Source organism: Camelus bactrianus, chromosome 19 (assembly GCF_048773025.1).
Source record: "Camelus bactrianus isolate YW-2024 breed Bactrian camel chromosome 19, ASM4877302v1, whole genome shotgun sequence".
Classification (NCBI taxonomy): Eukaryota; Metazoa; Chordata; class Mammalia; order Artiodactyla; family Camelidae; genus Camelus; species Camelus bactrianus.
Window position 1 is genome coordinate 12,700,405 of NC_133557.1, and position 13,700 is coordinate 12,714,104.

At 43.0% G+C, this 13,700-nt stretch overlaps 1 protein-coding gene across 3 annotated transcripts in view; it reads right to left on the minus strand.

Annotated features, from left to right (window-relative positions):
* Positions 1–13,700, minus strand: part of EDEM2 (ER degradation enhancing alpha-mannosidase like protein 2) — a 26,393-nt gene continuing 12,693 nt past the window's right edge. For all 3 annotated transcript variants that reach the window (XM_074347194.1, XM_010960820.3, XM_074347195.1), the window contains 5 exons: positions 12,071–12,212; positions 10,676–10,800; positions 5,788–5,932; positions 2,677–2,798; positions 1–584 (listed from right to left, as the gene is read on the minus strand). In XM_074347194.1, the coding sequence (XP_074203295.1) occupies positions 87–584; positions 2,677–2,798; positions 5,788–5,932; positions 10,676–10,800; positions 12,071–12,212 (1,032 nt within the window). In that variant the 3' untranslated portion in view covers positions 1–86. The remainder of the gene's footprint in view (positions 585–2,676; positions 2,799–5,787; positions 5,933–10,675; positions 10,801–12,070; positions 12,213–13,700) is intronic.

Here is a 13,700-nt window from a genome sequence, read left to right on the forward strand (position 1 = left end):
TAAAATAGAAGACTATGATAGTCAAAAGCAGATTTATTCTTATAGTTTAGTTTCAAAAACAAACAAACAAAAAAATCATCCAGTGGTTACGAGGAATCTAGGAAAACCTGTCCCAGTAATGCCAGCTTCGAGGTGAAGGGTTGACTAGGGCAGCTGAGAAGTGGGATTTTCTGCTTGGCAGACTTCTCCCTTGCCTGGTCATGGTTTTCAGGTGAGGAGGGTGGTTCTGGCCCTGCTGGGGGTTCCCATGGCCCGGAGCTCATCGTTTTTTTCTGAAATCTCGACCTATTTCGTTTGAGAGAGTAGAATTCCCTCATCAAATCTTCCACTTCCCACTGTTCTTCCTTCAGCCTCCGGCAACAGTGCAGGGCAGCAGGGTCGATGGGGTGGGCTTCTGTGTTGAAGATGTAACCCCCAGCCCCCAGGATGCACTCCCCGTAGGGGGTTATCACTGCATCGAAGGTGGAGCCATTGTTGTGGATGAAGTTGGTCGGGTCAAACAGCAGGTAGAGGTATTTCACAGTCTCGGCCAGGAAGAAGGACTCCATCCGGTTGTCAAGCTTGTGGTCTCGCAGATCTTTGATCTTCCACGTAGGAGAGGGAAGCAAGTCAGAACAGCCTCAGAGTGCAGCAGAGAGGGTCAGGGGAGGTCCATTAGGAATTCCCGCTCTGCCATTAAGTGGCCTAGAGGCTTTGGGAAGATCACTTAACTTTTCAGAGCTTTTCCCTTTTCCCAGCCGTCATCATCTCTCACCTGGGTTATCACAACTTTCAACTGGGCTTCCTGCTTCCATCCTTACTCTAATGTATATTTATGTTGTAAGTCTTACCTGTCACTTCTCCACTGAAAACCCTCTGTTGATACCCCATTTCCCAAAGACTAAAATTCAACCCCTTATCACGGCCTACCATGTCCTTCGTGATGTGGCTCTGCTCCCTCCCTGACCTCATCTCTTCCCACTCTCTCCACCCGGCCTTTCTGTTCTGTGGACAAACACGCTGCCACCCTGGTTCTGTGCATTGGTGTTCTTTCAGCCCGGAGCGCTCTCCTTCAGACATCCTCCCAGCAAGCTCCTCTGCTTCCTTCAAGTCTTTGCTCAAATGCTGCCTCATCAGAACGGTCTTCCCTGGCTTCCCTATGTGACAATCTCCCATCCCATTTATCCCATCCTTTTGTGATTATAAACATTGATCTAATCATCCCCTTTCATGCCGTAAAAATGTAGCATCATTTACTTAGCTATTCCTCCCTTCATGGACATTAAGGTGGTTACCAAGTTTTTGCTCATATAAGCAACCAATTAGGAATCTTTATGAAGAAAAATTCATACTGAGCTTACAGTCAGGGATGAGTAAGTATACTTGCTGCAAACATTTATTTCAGATTCTCAGAATTAGTGATACATTTTGTTAAACAAAACTAAGTCTCAGTAGACATCTATTTTACACAAAAAAAGTAACTCAAGTATGAACTTGATGTACCGAGAATTATGATTCTCTTGCCCTGTTTGCCAAAGGCCAAGGACTCAGATGCCTGTTCCCATGATCCACTTTGGAAGGGCTCCAAAGAGCTTCATTTTCATGGAAATAAGTCAAGAGTTCCTAAGGCCCCAGTGGGCTCATCCACTTTGGCTCTTCACAAAATACAACATATTAGAAACTAAAACATATCATTGTTTCACTTTTCCCCTACACATATAAGTCTTTTGTTTAAAAATATGTATCTGTTTTACTTAAAGGATATAATCACGTTATAACTTTTTGACAAAGAAAGGCTTTTTGTTTGTTTTTGATTCCATACCCTAAAAAAGCCACTGAAGGTGAATTTTCTTCCAGACTATTCTCTTACACATCTGGTTTTTACATGTCCACAACCACTGTTTAATATTTATATCTTGCCTGCTTGGGTCCTCCAAGGATGTGACATGGCTCTCACCCTTGACCCTTTCAATCCATTCTCCACAGAGCAGCAAGAGTGATCTTTCCAAAATACAAATCAGAGTATGCTACTACTCTGCTGTAAATCCTAACAATGTTTCTCATTCCAGGCAGAACAAAATCCAAGCTCTTCCCCACAGCTCATACAACGTGATCTAGCCCCTGCCTACCTCTGGGACTCTATTTTCTCCACTTTCCTCCTTGCTCACGCCCTTCCAGCCACACTGGCCTTCTTTCTGTCTCCCAGATACACATTCATTGTTTTTCCTACTAAAATGTCAGCTCAGGGGCTTGGTCTTTCTTCATTGCTATAACCCTCAGCATCTGGCCCGTGAAAGACACTCAATAGATATCCATGAGACCAGGAGGGCTGTTTCGTTAAGGATCCCCTGGTTTGCATTTAAGGCTGTGGGACTCCGTACTTCCCTTCTAGAATCCATTTTATAGACCTTTTCACAGAACGTTTCACAAAGTAGCCTATCCAGACAGCTAAAGGATCTCTGAAGCAGGGAGAATGCCAAGGGCATGGAGTCAAGTCCCCGGGAACTAATCCTAGCTCCACCTCTACTAGTGATGTGACCTTCAACAAGGCTCCGACCTTCTGTTCTTCAGCCTCCCCATCTACAAAATGAAGGCACTGCTGACCTCTCTAAGGTCTCTTCTGGTGCTAATATACCAGAGGCTCTTCAGCAGCAGGGGGAGACATTTCCCAACTTTGGGGCCCATGGAAATACTTACTGTAGCAAATCCACACTCCACCTTGCTGATTTTTTCAATGGATTCCACAGCATCTCTTCCGAGTTCTAAGAGGGTGGGATCCCCCGTGGCACGGTAGAGGTACATTGCACTCTCAATAAGTTCTGCAAAGTTCAAAGCAGACCTTCCTTACTAGTGGCTGAGCAAGAAAGTCTTGGGGCCCAAATGGAGCAGTAAGAAACTCTTCCCCCCATACCTTGCCCACAGGGCCCCAACTAGGAGGAACACAGGACAACTCACTCAGTGCTGAGTTTTCAGAGCCACTATACCCGAAGTCTGAAGCTTAGTGGAGACCAGCATTAAAATGGACCACGGATTCCCATCCCAAGGGAGATACAGACATCCAGGCTCTGGGATAGGGGAGATGGCAGAGGCTGCTGCCTATCTCCTAATATCTGTTCCCTCCTTCTTCCTTAGTAATAGAGTATCTAATTTTATCCAAGCACATGGCTGCCTAGATTAACAACTATTCCCAGCAAGTAGGTGTGGGATTGAGGTCCCTGACACCAAACAGAACCATATAAAACCTGAAAATCAGAGAGAAGTAAATTTCTGTTTTTAATTAAGCCACTACTTTTTCTCTGTCACTTACAGTCTAACTTAATCCTAAAACTTGAAAGAGTATGAGCCTGTCATTATAAGGCCCTTCCCAAGATGGGATAGACAACAAGATGAAGGTTAAGACATTCAAAGGTCAACCTTCAGGTCGGGGGTTATAGCTCAGTGGTAGAGCGTGTACTTGGCATGCATGAGGTCCTGAGTTCAATCCTCAGTGCCTCTGTTAAGGGAAAATAAAATAAAATAATTTTTTAAAAAGAGTCAACTTTCAATCCAGCAAAGATGCAGCCATCAGTTCATTGTGCCCAGAACAACCGGAATGTGACCTTCAGACCTGGGCCCCACCGTAAGAATATTGGTCAACAGGAGTTGGTCCAGATGAGAATATTTATTCCAGAGAAAAGAAAACCCAGCAAAATGTGTTTGCTGCTTTCAGATACCTAGAGGGCTGTTATGGAAAAGAAAGATTTGACTTCTAGAGTGGGCCTCATGGGCAGAAGCTGTAACTCCATAGACTTTTCTCCTTCATCTGTCTTTTCTCAGGGAGGAAAGATCTACTTTCCTCTGCCTATACCAACCTCTCCTCCTCATGTTCTACTTCCTATTTCCTCTTGGGTCTTGATCAGCACTCTTCTCCGATTTCGATTTCTTATTTTTGGAGAAAAAAAAATCTCTGCCTATGTCCCCAGTTTTCTCCTACTTCTCCCCTACTTTACCCCACAGGCCTCTAGACACTAGCTAATCTAACTGCTCATATTCAAAGACACGGATTTGGGGCACATTTACGAGATGAACACACTGTGCATGTCCAAAGACAGAAAAGGTGGAGCCCTCGTGGGAAGTCTCTCCTTATGCTTCTCACAGCTGGCAAGCTCAGTGCACCCAGGGCCAAGCATCTTGTTTCTTGTTTTCTCTTCCTCACACTTGGGCCTACATGTGCTAGGAATTGCTTTAATTTCCTGTATATCTGGCCAACTCTCTTGAAGAGAGAGACAACCCAAGGTTTAGATTTGGACTTAGGGGGAAGTAAAGGCCCTCAGAGGCTTTTAGGCTAGGTTCTGTATTCCAATACTGCTGATCAGATGCAGGTACCAGAGCATTAGGCACTGGCCGGTCTAACTATAGAACAGGACCGTTATCTCCCAGTCACTATTATTTTGGGGTAGGAAGGGTGACTGGCCTAAGGCATTACTGGATTCCTGGCTGTGGTGCTTACTTTCCACTGATGCCTTCCTGCCAGCCTATCCTGCAAACGGAACAGGTTGCCTCTGTAAGCAGCGAGCCTCCATCACTGGCAGTAACTGAACAAAGATTAGATAACCAGTTGGCAGGGCTATTACAGGGGGACTTCGATTAGAGGACCTCTCAGGTTCCCTCTACCCCTGAGAATGCACAAGCCTAAGTCTTTCTTACATTTAGTCCCAAACCTTGTCTTCATTTCATCTATTTGTAACACAGGATACAGTACCTTCTGAGCATTTTCTCTTTTTCAAAAAAAAGAAAAAAAGCCCTGAGAAATAACAAAAACAGCAGGGGAGGGTATAGCTCAAGTGGTAGAGCACATGCTTAGCATACACAAGGTCGTGGGTTCAATTCCCAGTACCTCCGTTAAAAAATAAATAAATAAAAACTTAATTAACTACCCACCTCAAAAAAAAAAAAAAAAAGGAAATACCAAAAATGGCAGCCTCTAAGGAGTCAAAAGTGACTTGCTCTTTCCAGTTGTTACTTCCTCTTCTGTTCCTCCTCTAAGACTCCCACAACAATTACTTAGAGAAGGAAGGAAGTTGGGTAGAGGAGGGCAGAATGTGCAGAAGCCACTAGAAGGCCCATCCCACAGCTAAAAGGCATTCAGGTGGGAAGAGTCTAAGACAATAATAACCTAACCTATTTAGGGGTAGGGGTGACCATGTGCTGAATAAGCTTCCTTCCTCCATCCCCCTTTCCCTTCCCCTCCTCACAGTGTTTAACTTTCCTTCAGTGAATCAGAAAATCAGAGCTGGAAAGGAACTTGGGAGATTTATCTAGTGTGTAGTCCCTTCCTTCTTGACATCTTGACTTCTGACCTGCAAATGGGGAGGTGGACAAGAATGGATGATTCATTCCTGAATTCCACTCCAAAGTTCCAACATTCATTCCACAGATGCATAATTTATCTGACCTGACCCAGTGATTTACGAAGTTTGCCTGCACGTCTGAAATCCTGATGGCAGGAACTCAAAAGGAGTCAACTTGGCTTTTTCCAGCTCACTCATTCATTCAAGTGTGAAAGAGCATATGATGTACTGGGTTCCAGTCCCAGCTCCTACACTTAACAGCTGGCATTTCAACCTACTATGCTTCAGTTTGCTTCTCTGAAAATATAGGGATAAATAATTCCCAGCAGGAAAACCACCCAGAGCCACTGGAAGAAGGAGATGGGAAAAAAAGGATGTGTGGGCACCTGATAGACAAAGAGCCTCATAGAAACATGAGGATTTGGGGTTTGGAGAATCAGAGTCTGTGGGCTGGTGTTGGGTCAGAGATGCTGCTTACCTGGCCGAAGTGGGTAGCCCTCCCGCTTCTCCACTGTATATCCCTGAGGAATGTTGTAGAATTCTGGGAGCCCCCCAAACTGCTTCCATACGGTGTAGTAGTTGAGGAAGGTCCTCATGGCATTGTCAATGTCCCCAATGAGGCTCTGGAAAAGAGAAGTGGCTGTCAGGCAAGCAGCCACCAGGCAGAAAACCCACATACAAAACCCCACATACACCCTCAGCGAAAAGAGAAAGCAAGGGCTTTGGAGCCAAAAAGACCTACGATCAATCCCTGAGTTGGCCGTTTACTCACTGTGCAGCCTCAGACCAGATACTTAACTTCTTTGAGCTTCATCTATAACATGCAAAATACAACGTATATTTTACATTGTTTTGAGGGACAGAGGTTGTATACATAGTCCCTGCCCACCAGCACGTGCTTGGTCAATGCTGGCTACTAAAGTTTTTAAATAGGTAAGTTAGCCATCTGATTCAAAATTCTAAGAAAGGAAAAAGGTTGACTGTATAAGTCTCACTCCCATCCTAACCCCAGTGGATAACCATTTTGTATTAGTTTGTAAACATAAGCAAAGATGTATGAGTATATGTTATTTCTCTCACATTAAATATAGCTTATCAAATACACTGTTCTGTAGTTTCCTTTACTCATTTAACAATATATCTTGATTTTTTTCCATGTAAGTACATAAAGTACTCCCTCCTCCTATTCATATAGTTGCATAGTATTCTATTGCTTGGACCATAATTTAATTAGTTCCCTATTGATAGCTAGTTGGCTTGTTTCCAATCTTTTGCTATTTGCTATAACAATCAATGCTGCAATAAATAACCCTGCACATACGTCACCTCAAACATATGTCAGGCATATCTGTAAGATGAACTTCCAGAATTAGGATTGCTGAGTCAGAGGATATATGCATTCGTAATTTTACTAGTTGTTCCTAAGTAACTATTAATATAAACTCACAGGGAAACAGCTGACTTCCTTGACATCTCCACTGGATGTCTCAGGGACAGAACAAACTTAACATTTCCCAAACAAAATTCTTAGTTCCCTGATTCTCCCACAAAGTTGCCTCCCTACTCTCATCTCTTTCCCTTCGCGGGAAATGGCACCATCTTCCAATGATTTACTCCGACCAGATACCTGGTGGCCATCCTTGACTCCTCCCTCCTCCCTCTTCCCCCATCCCTACGTCCATTCCATCAGAAACTCCTATCAATTCCCTCTGTGCAGCCTCAGGACTCTTCTCTCTTTATCTCCAGAGCCACCACTTGTACACTAACATCTTGCACTGGGATGACCTCAAAGGCCCCCTCACTGGTCCCACCATGTCTTCTCTAGCCCACTCTTCCCAAGATGGCCAGAGTAACTGCCTTCCTACATACTACAGACCTCAGTGGCTTTCCATGGGCTCAGAGTAAACTCAAGACACCTCACCACGGCCCTCAAGGCCCTGTGCAATCTGATCACTGCAGACCTTCCAGTGACCAATCTTTCCCTTCCCCAGACTGTGGCCATTCTGTTTTTCTGTCTGATAAACACCCTACTCTTTCCTGTTGCAGGACCTTCACACATCATGTTTCCTTTGCCTGGAACATCATCCCCACCCCATTCTTCACATTTCAGCTTGAGCATCACCACCTGAGAGGTCTTCTTGTCTAAAGCAGGTCCCCATCCAATAGTCTCTCTTTTAGCCTCTCATTTGTTTCCTTCATTGCAACTTATTATTTTACGAATTTGTCTAAGTTTTTCTTTGTGTCTCACTCTCTATAAACTTCATGAGGGCAGGGCCTGGAATACGGCAGGCACTCAAATGTTTCTTGAGTAAATGAACAAATTTAACATCTATAAGCCTCCTTTCTTCGTCTATGAAACAACGCTTACCTTGGTGTGTTGTGATGATTCTGTGTAAAATGCCTGGCACAGAAATCACTCTTCCATAAATATTTAATTTATCACCTTTATGTGCCAGACAGCCTGCTAGGCACTGAAGAGATTAGCATTATTATAACCTTACAGAGAAATACCCCAGGACCCCTTCCCAAGCCAGGAAAAGTCCCACACACAGCACACAAATCCTGTGCAAATTGAGATGGCACAGGGTGATACATACATACAAGGAATATTATTCAGCCTTAAAAAGAAGGAAATTCTGATACATGCTATAAGCATGAAACTTGAGGACATTACGCTAAATAAAATAAGCCAGTCATCAGAAGACAGAAGCTGTATGATTCCACTTATATGAACTACCTAGAGTAATCAAAATCATAAAGATAGAAAATATAATCGTGGTTGTCAGGGACTGGGGAGAGAGAATGGGGAGTTAGTGTTTAGAAAGTACAGAATTTCAGTTTTACAAGATGAAAAGAGTTATAGGGATGGACGGTGGTGCTGGTTACACGACAATCTGAACATACTAAATGCCGTTGAACTGTACACTTAAAATGGCTAAGATGGTAAATTGTATATTATGTGTATTTTACCACCATAAATAAAAAGAGGAAAAAAATAAAATCATTTATTTTTTCTTCCATTATTGGGTATTTAGACCATTTCTAGTTTTTCTTTGTCATGAACTTTGTTGCTAGGAATATCTGTACACAGGCTATATCTTTCCTTCTTGAATCATTTCCCTGGGAACACTCACAGAAATGAAATTATGTAAAGTCACAGGGTGTGAGGGTGTGATCAGTTCTATGGCTGGGTTGTACAATCAGGTTTTCCAAAAGGGATTTAGTCACAAATAGTTTTAAGGAGATAGATTTCCAGATCCTCAACTTTCCTAAAATGGATCTGCCTGAAAAGATGCTTGTAACACAAAGGCAGGCTATCCATTCTCACTGTCCCTTCCACAAGTGTCCTTCTACTGTTTTTACAAAAGCAAGGTGTACCCATTAACAACTTCCAACCTTACTGTGGAACATAATCCTGGGATATAAAAACTTCCTTGACCACTAATCTAGGTTAAATTTAAAGTATTAGTTTGGGTGTTGAGAAAAATGAATGGCTCTAACCACTGGGTAACAAATCCTTCTACAAATCAGATGGCTTTCAAGTCTTTGCTTTCAAGAAATTGAAAGAGGAACTGGTCAAGTTGTCAGCAGAGAGATCATTAAAAATAATTTTTGGTGACAGGTCATTGTGATTTTTTTAATCATATAAAGACTGATCATATAATATTGCCACCTTTGCAGGTCAAAAATGGTTGGGTGCTGGCAATTTTATATGATTCAATCTGTTAACTCAATGATTTCAAAGAACTAAATGATACTGCAATAATCAAATTCCTGCCATCTCCATCTACTTATTTCTGTGCATAGATTCCTCAGCACTTACAACTAAAGAAATTAAAAGCAGGAATAAAATTGATGCTTAACTGTGCCCCGTTTTAGCAATATGCATTTATTCATGCACAAATACATGAGCTACTTAAAAATAAAAAAAGCCCCCAAAATCTCATTAAGGAATGCACTTCCAATAAAATTGCTTTCAGGTTTATAATTATCAAAAATTATAAGCTGTAAATGTTGGTTTAATCTTTACATACTAACTAATGATAAATAAATCCAGAAGAAAATAAATTTAATACTCATAGCCTATGATCACAGGAAACTTCAAAATATTTTAAATTTCTATGTATGGACAAATTTTGTCACAGAAGCATATGATAGAGTGGTCAATAAAATGCTTTCAGCATAAAATATAATAATTAGGATAAAATCTCGTTGGGGTAGTAGAATAGAAATATGAGTTGGAGGAGAAAAAGGAATGGTATGCAACTATTAAAACTCATAAGATTAAAAACCTGCAAGGGACTCTATAATTTTTCAAAATTGTTTTAGGGGACACTGAAGCAATAAAATTTGAAGATCTTGGAAGGGTTGGACCAATATTTAATATTATCAACAACTTCCCTCTGAGCCTGTTTCCCCATCTGTAAAATGAGAGGGTTGGCTAAAAGTATACAATGGGGAACTAGTTAAATAAATGGCAGTATGTCTGTTCCCTGGAATAAATGCAACTCTTTAAAAAAGTAAAATTGATCTATGTGTATCAATAAAGAATGAGCTCCAAGATATAATCAGTAAAAAAGAGCATAACTGGGACATTGTGCTGTACACCAGAAATTGACACGTTGTAATTGACTGTGCTTCAATTTAAAAAAAGAACAAAAATGCTCCTATTTATGTAAAGAAAAAAAGGGAGATAGGAATATGTATATATATATATTTTTATGTATATGGATTTCTGGAAAGATACACAAAAAACTGGTACTAAGGGCTGGATCGGGGAGAGTATCTCAGGGTGGGGACTTGAGACTTATTTACCACTATATTCCTTTGTGTGCTTTAAATATTTACCACCATCTACATGTTAGTACTGTCTCTTAAGATGAAAAAAAAAACTATTTTATAAAAATATTTTGCTACACCTAGGGGGCAGATGAGATGGGCTCCAAGATCCCTTCCAGCTGCAACTCTCTCAGACTGTGTAATAGAAAAACATAACGATTGGCAGGCAGGCGGCCCCAGCTGCTTTCACGCCATTTCTCAAGAATGAGGATGTGTGACAGAGATGTCCAGCGGAGAAATGGGTGTTGCCAATGGCTATTACTGCCCAGCCTGGAAAGACACTGTCTGCTTTATTTTAAGCAGTACAACATTTCATAGCAAACTGGAAGCTCAGTTTCTGACACCTTAAAGCTCCCCTTGGAAAATTCTGTTTGGCAGAAACTTAAATCTGCCTAATTCACTCTAAGCCTCTCTTCCATCCCCAAATCACCCCTCCAATAAAAGTACTCAAACAACCACAGTATCTTATTTGACTTACACATCAGAATGAGCTTGCTTTGCCAGCCACCCTCTCTGACCACTCCTACCTGAAGACCAGGCCAGTAGGCCTCCAGAGACTGGAAGACCGGCATGGACACAGTCCCCTTGTACATCTGCACCCACAGGTACCAGTCATCAAAGTGGGTATAATTCCGAATGGCTTTGTTATACTCTGCAGTGGAGATAAGATAATGGACACATCAGTGATTAGGGAGATGAAAGGTAAGCTTTGACAACAGCAGCATAGACTTAAACTTTTGATGACCTAGCCTCGAGGTAGACTAGGATGCAAGGAGGCACAGAGGAAGGAGCACAGGTTCTGGTGTCAGACTTCCAGGCTCAAATTCCAGCTCCAGCTTTTACCACTTGCTAGCTGTGACTTTGGACAAGTTTTTCCCTCTTAAGCCTATCTTATTAACTATAAAGTGGGGAGAGTAATGTTATATACCTCATGGGATTGTTCAGTCATTTATTCACTCAACAATATTCACCAAGCACCTATTAGGTGCCAGGCATCTAAGGGGTGGCAAACAAGACAAAGTCTGGCCCTCAGGGAGTTGCCACTCTAGTGGGAACTTGAATTTAAAACTCCCCCTCGACTGTAAATCCATGAGAGCTAGGACTTTATTTTGTTCACTGCAGAATCCCTAACATGAAGATCGTATGTAATAAACATGCACAATAAATATCTGAATGAAAGAAGTACCAAATACACATGCAAATAAATAAGACAATCTCAAATAGTGTTGTAGGAATTAATGAAACAGTCCATGTTCAGTGCTTGGCACAGCCCTTGACACCTCAGTGGTATTCAATACATATTTGCTGAATAAATGAATGGTAGCTATAACTACTAGGTGCCCAACAACTTCTTAATATCATTATCACTAGTGTCTAAGGGCCTGGAGGGTAACATGTTTTTATTCAATAGGCATGAATCTACTAGCTACCTCGTGCAAAGCACTGTGGGAAACGCAAAGATTAATAAGGCCGGATGCAGCAGTCAGCTGGTAGAACTGTCACTGTGACGACAGCTGACCGCAAGAAAGATGTTGATGGCCCTCAATTCTGAGGAAGGATCAAGCTATTTCTTGAGCAAAGTGATATTTAAGCTGAACCTTGAAGGGTGAACAGAATTTGGACACAGAAAATTAGGAGCAAAGGTGTTCTAGACAAAGGAAACACCACATGCAATGGCCAGGAAATAAAAAATCCAAGGCTGTGCACTGAGAAGGCAGCACAGTTCCGTTGGCTCTTGCACAAAAGCATGAGGAGGTGCCGTGACATCACGTGGGCAGTATAAGTCCATGGAGGCTCTGAATGCAGACTCAGGTATTCAGAACTGATTCTGTAGGTGCTTGGGAGCCACTGACAGTTTAGAAATAAACTACATGTTAACAGGAAAAACCATGGGGAGAGCCCCCTTGCCCTGCCCTTTTTACCTAGGAACATGGCCATGAGCTTCTTATCCTGAAGCAGGATCGCTCCTTTCACCAGATACTCAAAGTAGGAGTCCACGCCAGCCCCGATGCCCGCGTCCTGGGCCACCCACTTGCCAGTGAGCACATCGATGTGGTTGCCAACCTGGGAGAGAGACATGTGGTCCCAAAGGAGAGCCCAAGACCAAACAACGCTGACTGCCCTGATCTCCCCACACCCCTGACTGCCTCGTGAGATGCAAGGCAGGAATCCCAGTGCTTCTTGGGAGACATGCAGGCTATAAGCGTACAGGGCTGGGGGGCAAGCCTGGATATTGGCCAGCTCTCCTACATATCTGTACAGCGGAGAGGCACCTCCTGCACATTTAAGAGGACTTAATTATACACACTGGTCAGAAAATGGAAAAAGAGCAATGACTTGGAGTGTTTATGCCCTGTCTAGAGTGAGTGTGAACTGGGAGATGAGAACTTGCTGTTTTCACAATGTCTCAGACTTCTCAGCCCCCAGCATGTGACGCCAGTATATAAAGACACAAGACATACATTATATATTTCCATAAATCAACGCTGGAAGGACACCTAAGAAACTGATAGACGGGTTGCTTGTAAGGAGAGGGACTGGGAAGCTGGGGGACAGGGCCTCACAGATGGCACTGGGTGCTTTTCCATATCCCCTGACTTATGAACCATGTAAAACCATTTGAAAACAAATTTTAAGGATCTAAAAGAGGGGATATGTTGTCTATACAACTTAGACCCCAGTGGAAGCTGGTAACTTCACCCAGTACTCGATCAAAGAAATAGCTAATTGTTCTGTGTTGGTTTGGGTCCCCCCAGGGGCAGACCCTCAGCAAGGAAGACAGGAAGTAGCTGATTTGTAAGGTGAGTCCCTGGGAACTGTGGTAGAAGGGGGTGAAAGTGAGGCAGGGCGGGGAGGCAGCCCACAAAGCGAGTGCCAACAGGCAAGTTACCATCATGGGAACTGCAGCTCCATCCCGCTGGGCAGCTCTAGGAGTCAGTGTAATGCACACGTCTCTGCATTGTCCTATCCGAGGGGCGGGAATTGGGGTGATTAGCCACAAACTCCCATCAGTATCAGTCACTGAGAACTGCTCTGGGGTAGCATTAAGTCCTGGCACTTCCAGCCAAGAGCGGGCAGAGCAGGATCCAGGCACCAGAAGGCCAGTAAGCAAAGAGACATGGGTGATGGCAGTTGGCAGGCCAGTGTGCACAAAAAATGGTTAGGGCTGAGAAGATGTGAGTGGGGCAGCCATGAAGTCCACTGAGGTTCCAGTGCTTGAAAAAACACTGCCTGTGTCAGACTTACTGAGGGAGTGACTACAGGTCTCCAGAGTGGCACCTTCTTAAGGAATTTTCAAGCTCACATAGAACCAGACTTTGCATAAATACACCTCCACTTGAATCACTTTCAGACAATGCTGTCTTTATCTGTCATAATGACTCAGCAAGGAGGTCTTAATACGTCAGCGTGCCTGCTGAAGTAACTGTGGGTCAGAAAGGTTGAGTGACTTGCCCAGGGTGATACAGTTTCAATGTAGTGAAGCCAGGGCTCAAATCCAGTTCTGACTAAATCGAGTGCTATTTCCTGGACAGCTTTGGCTCAGTTACTGTT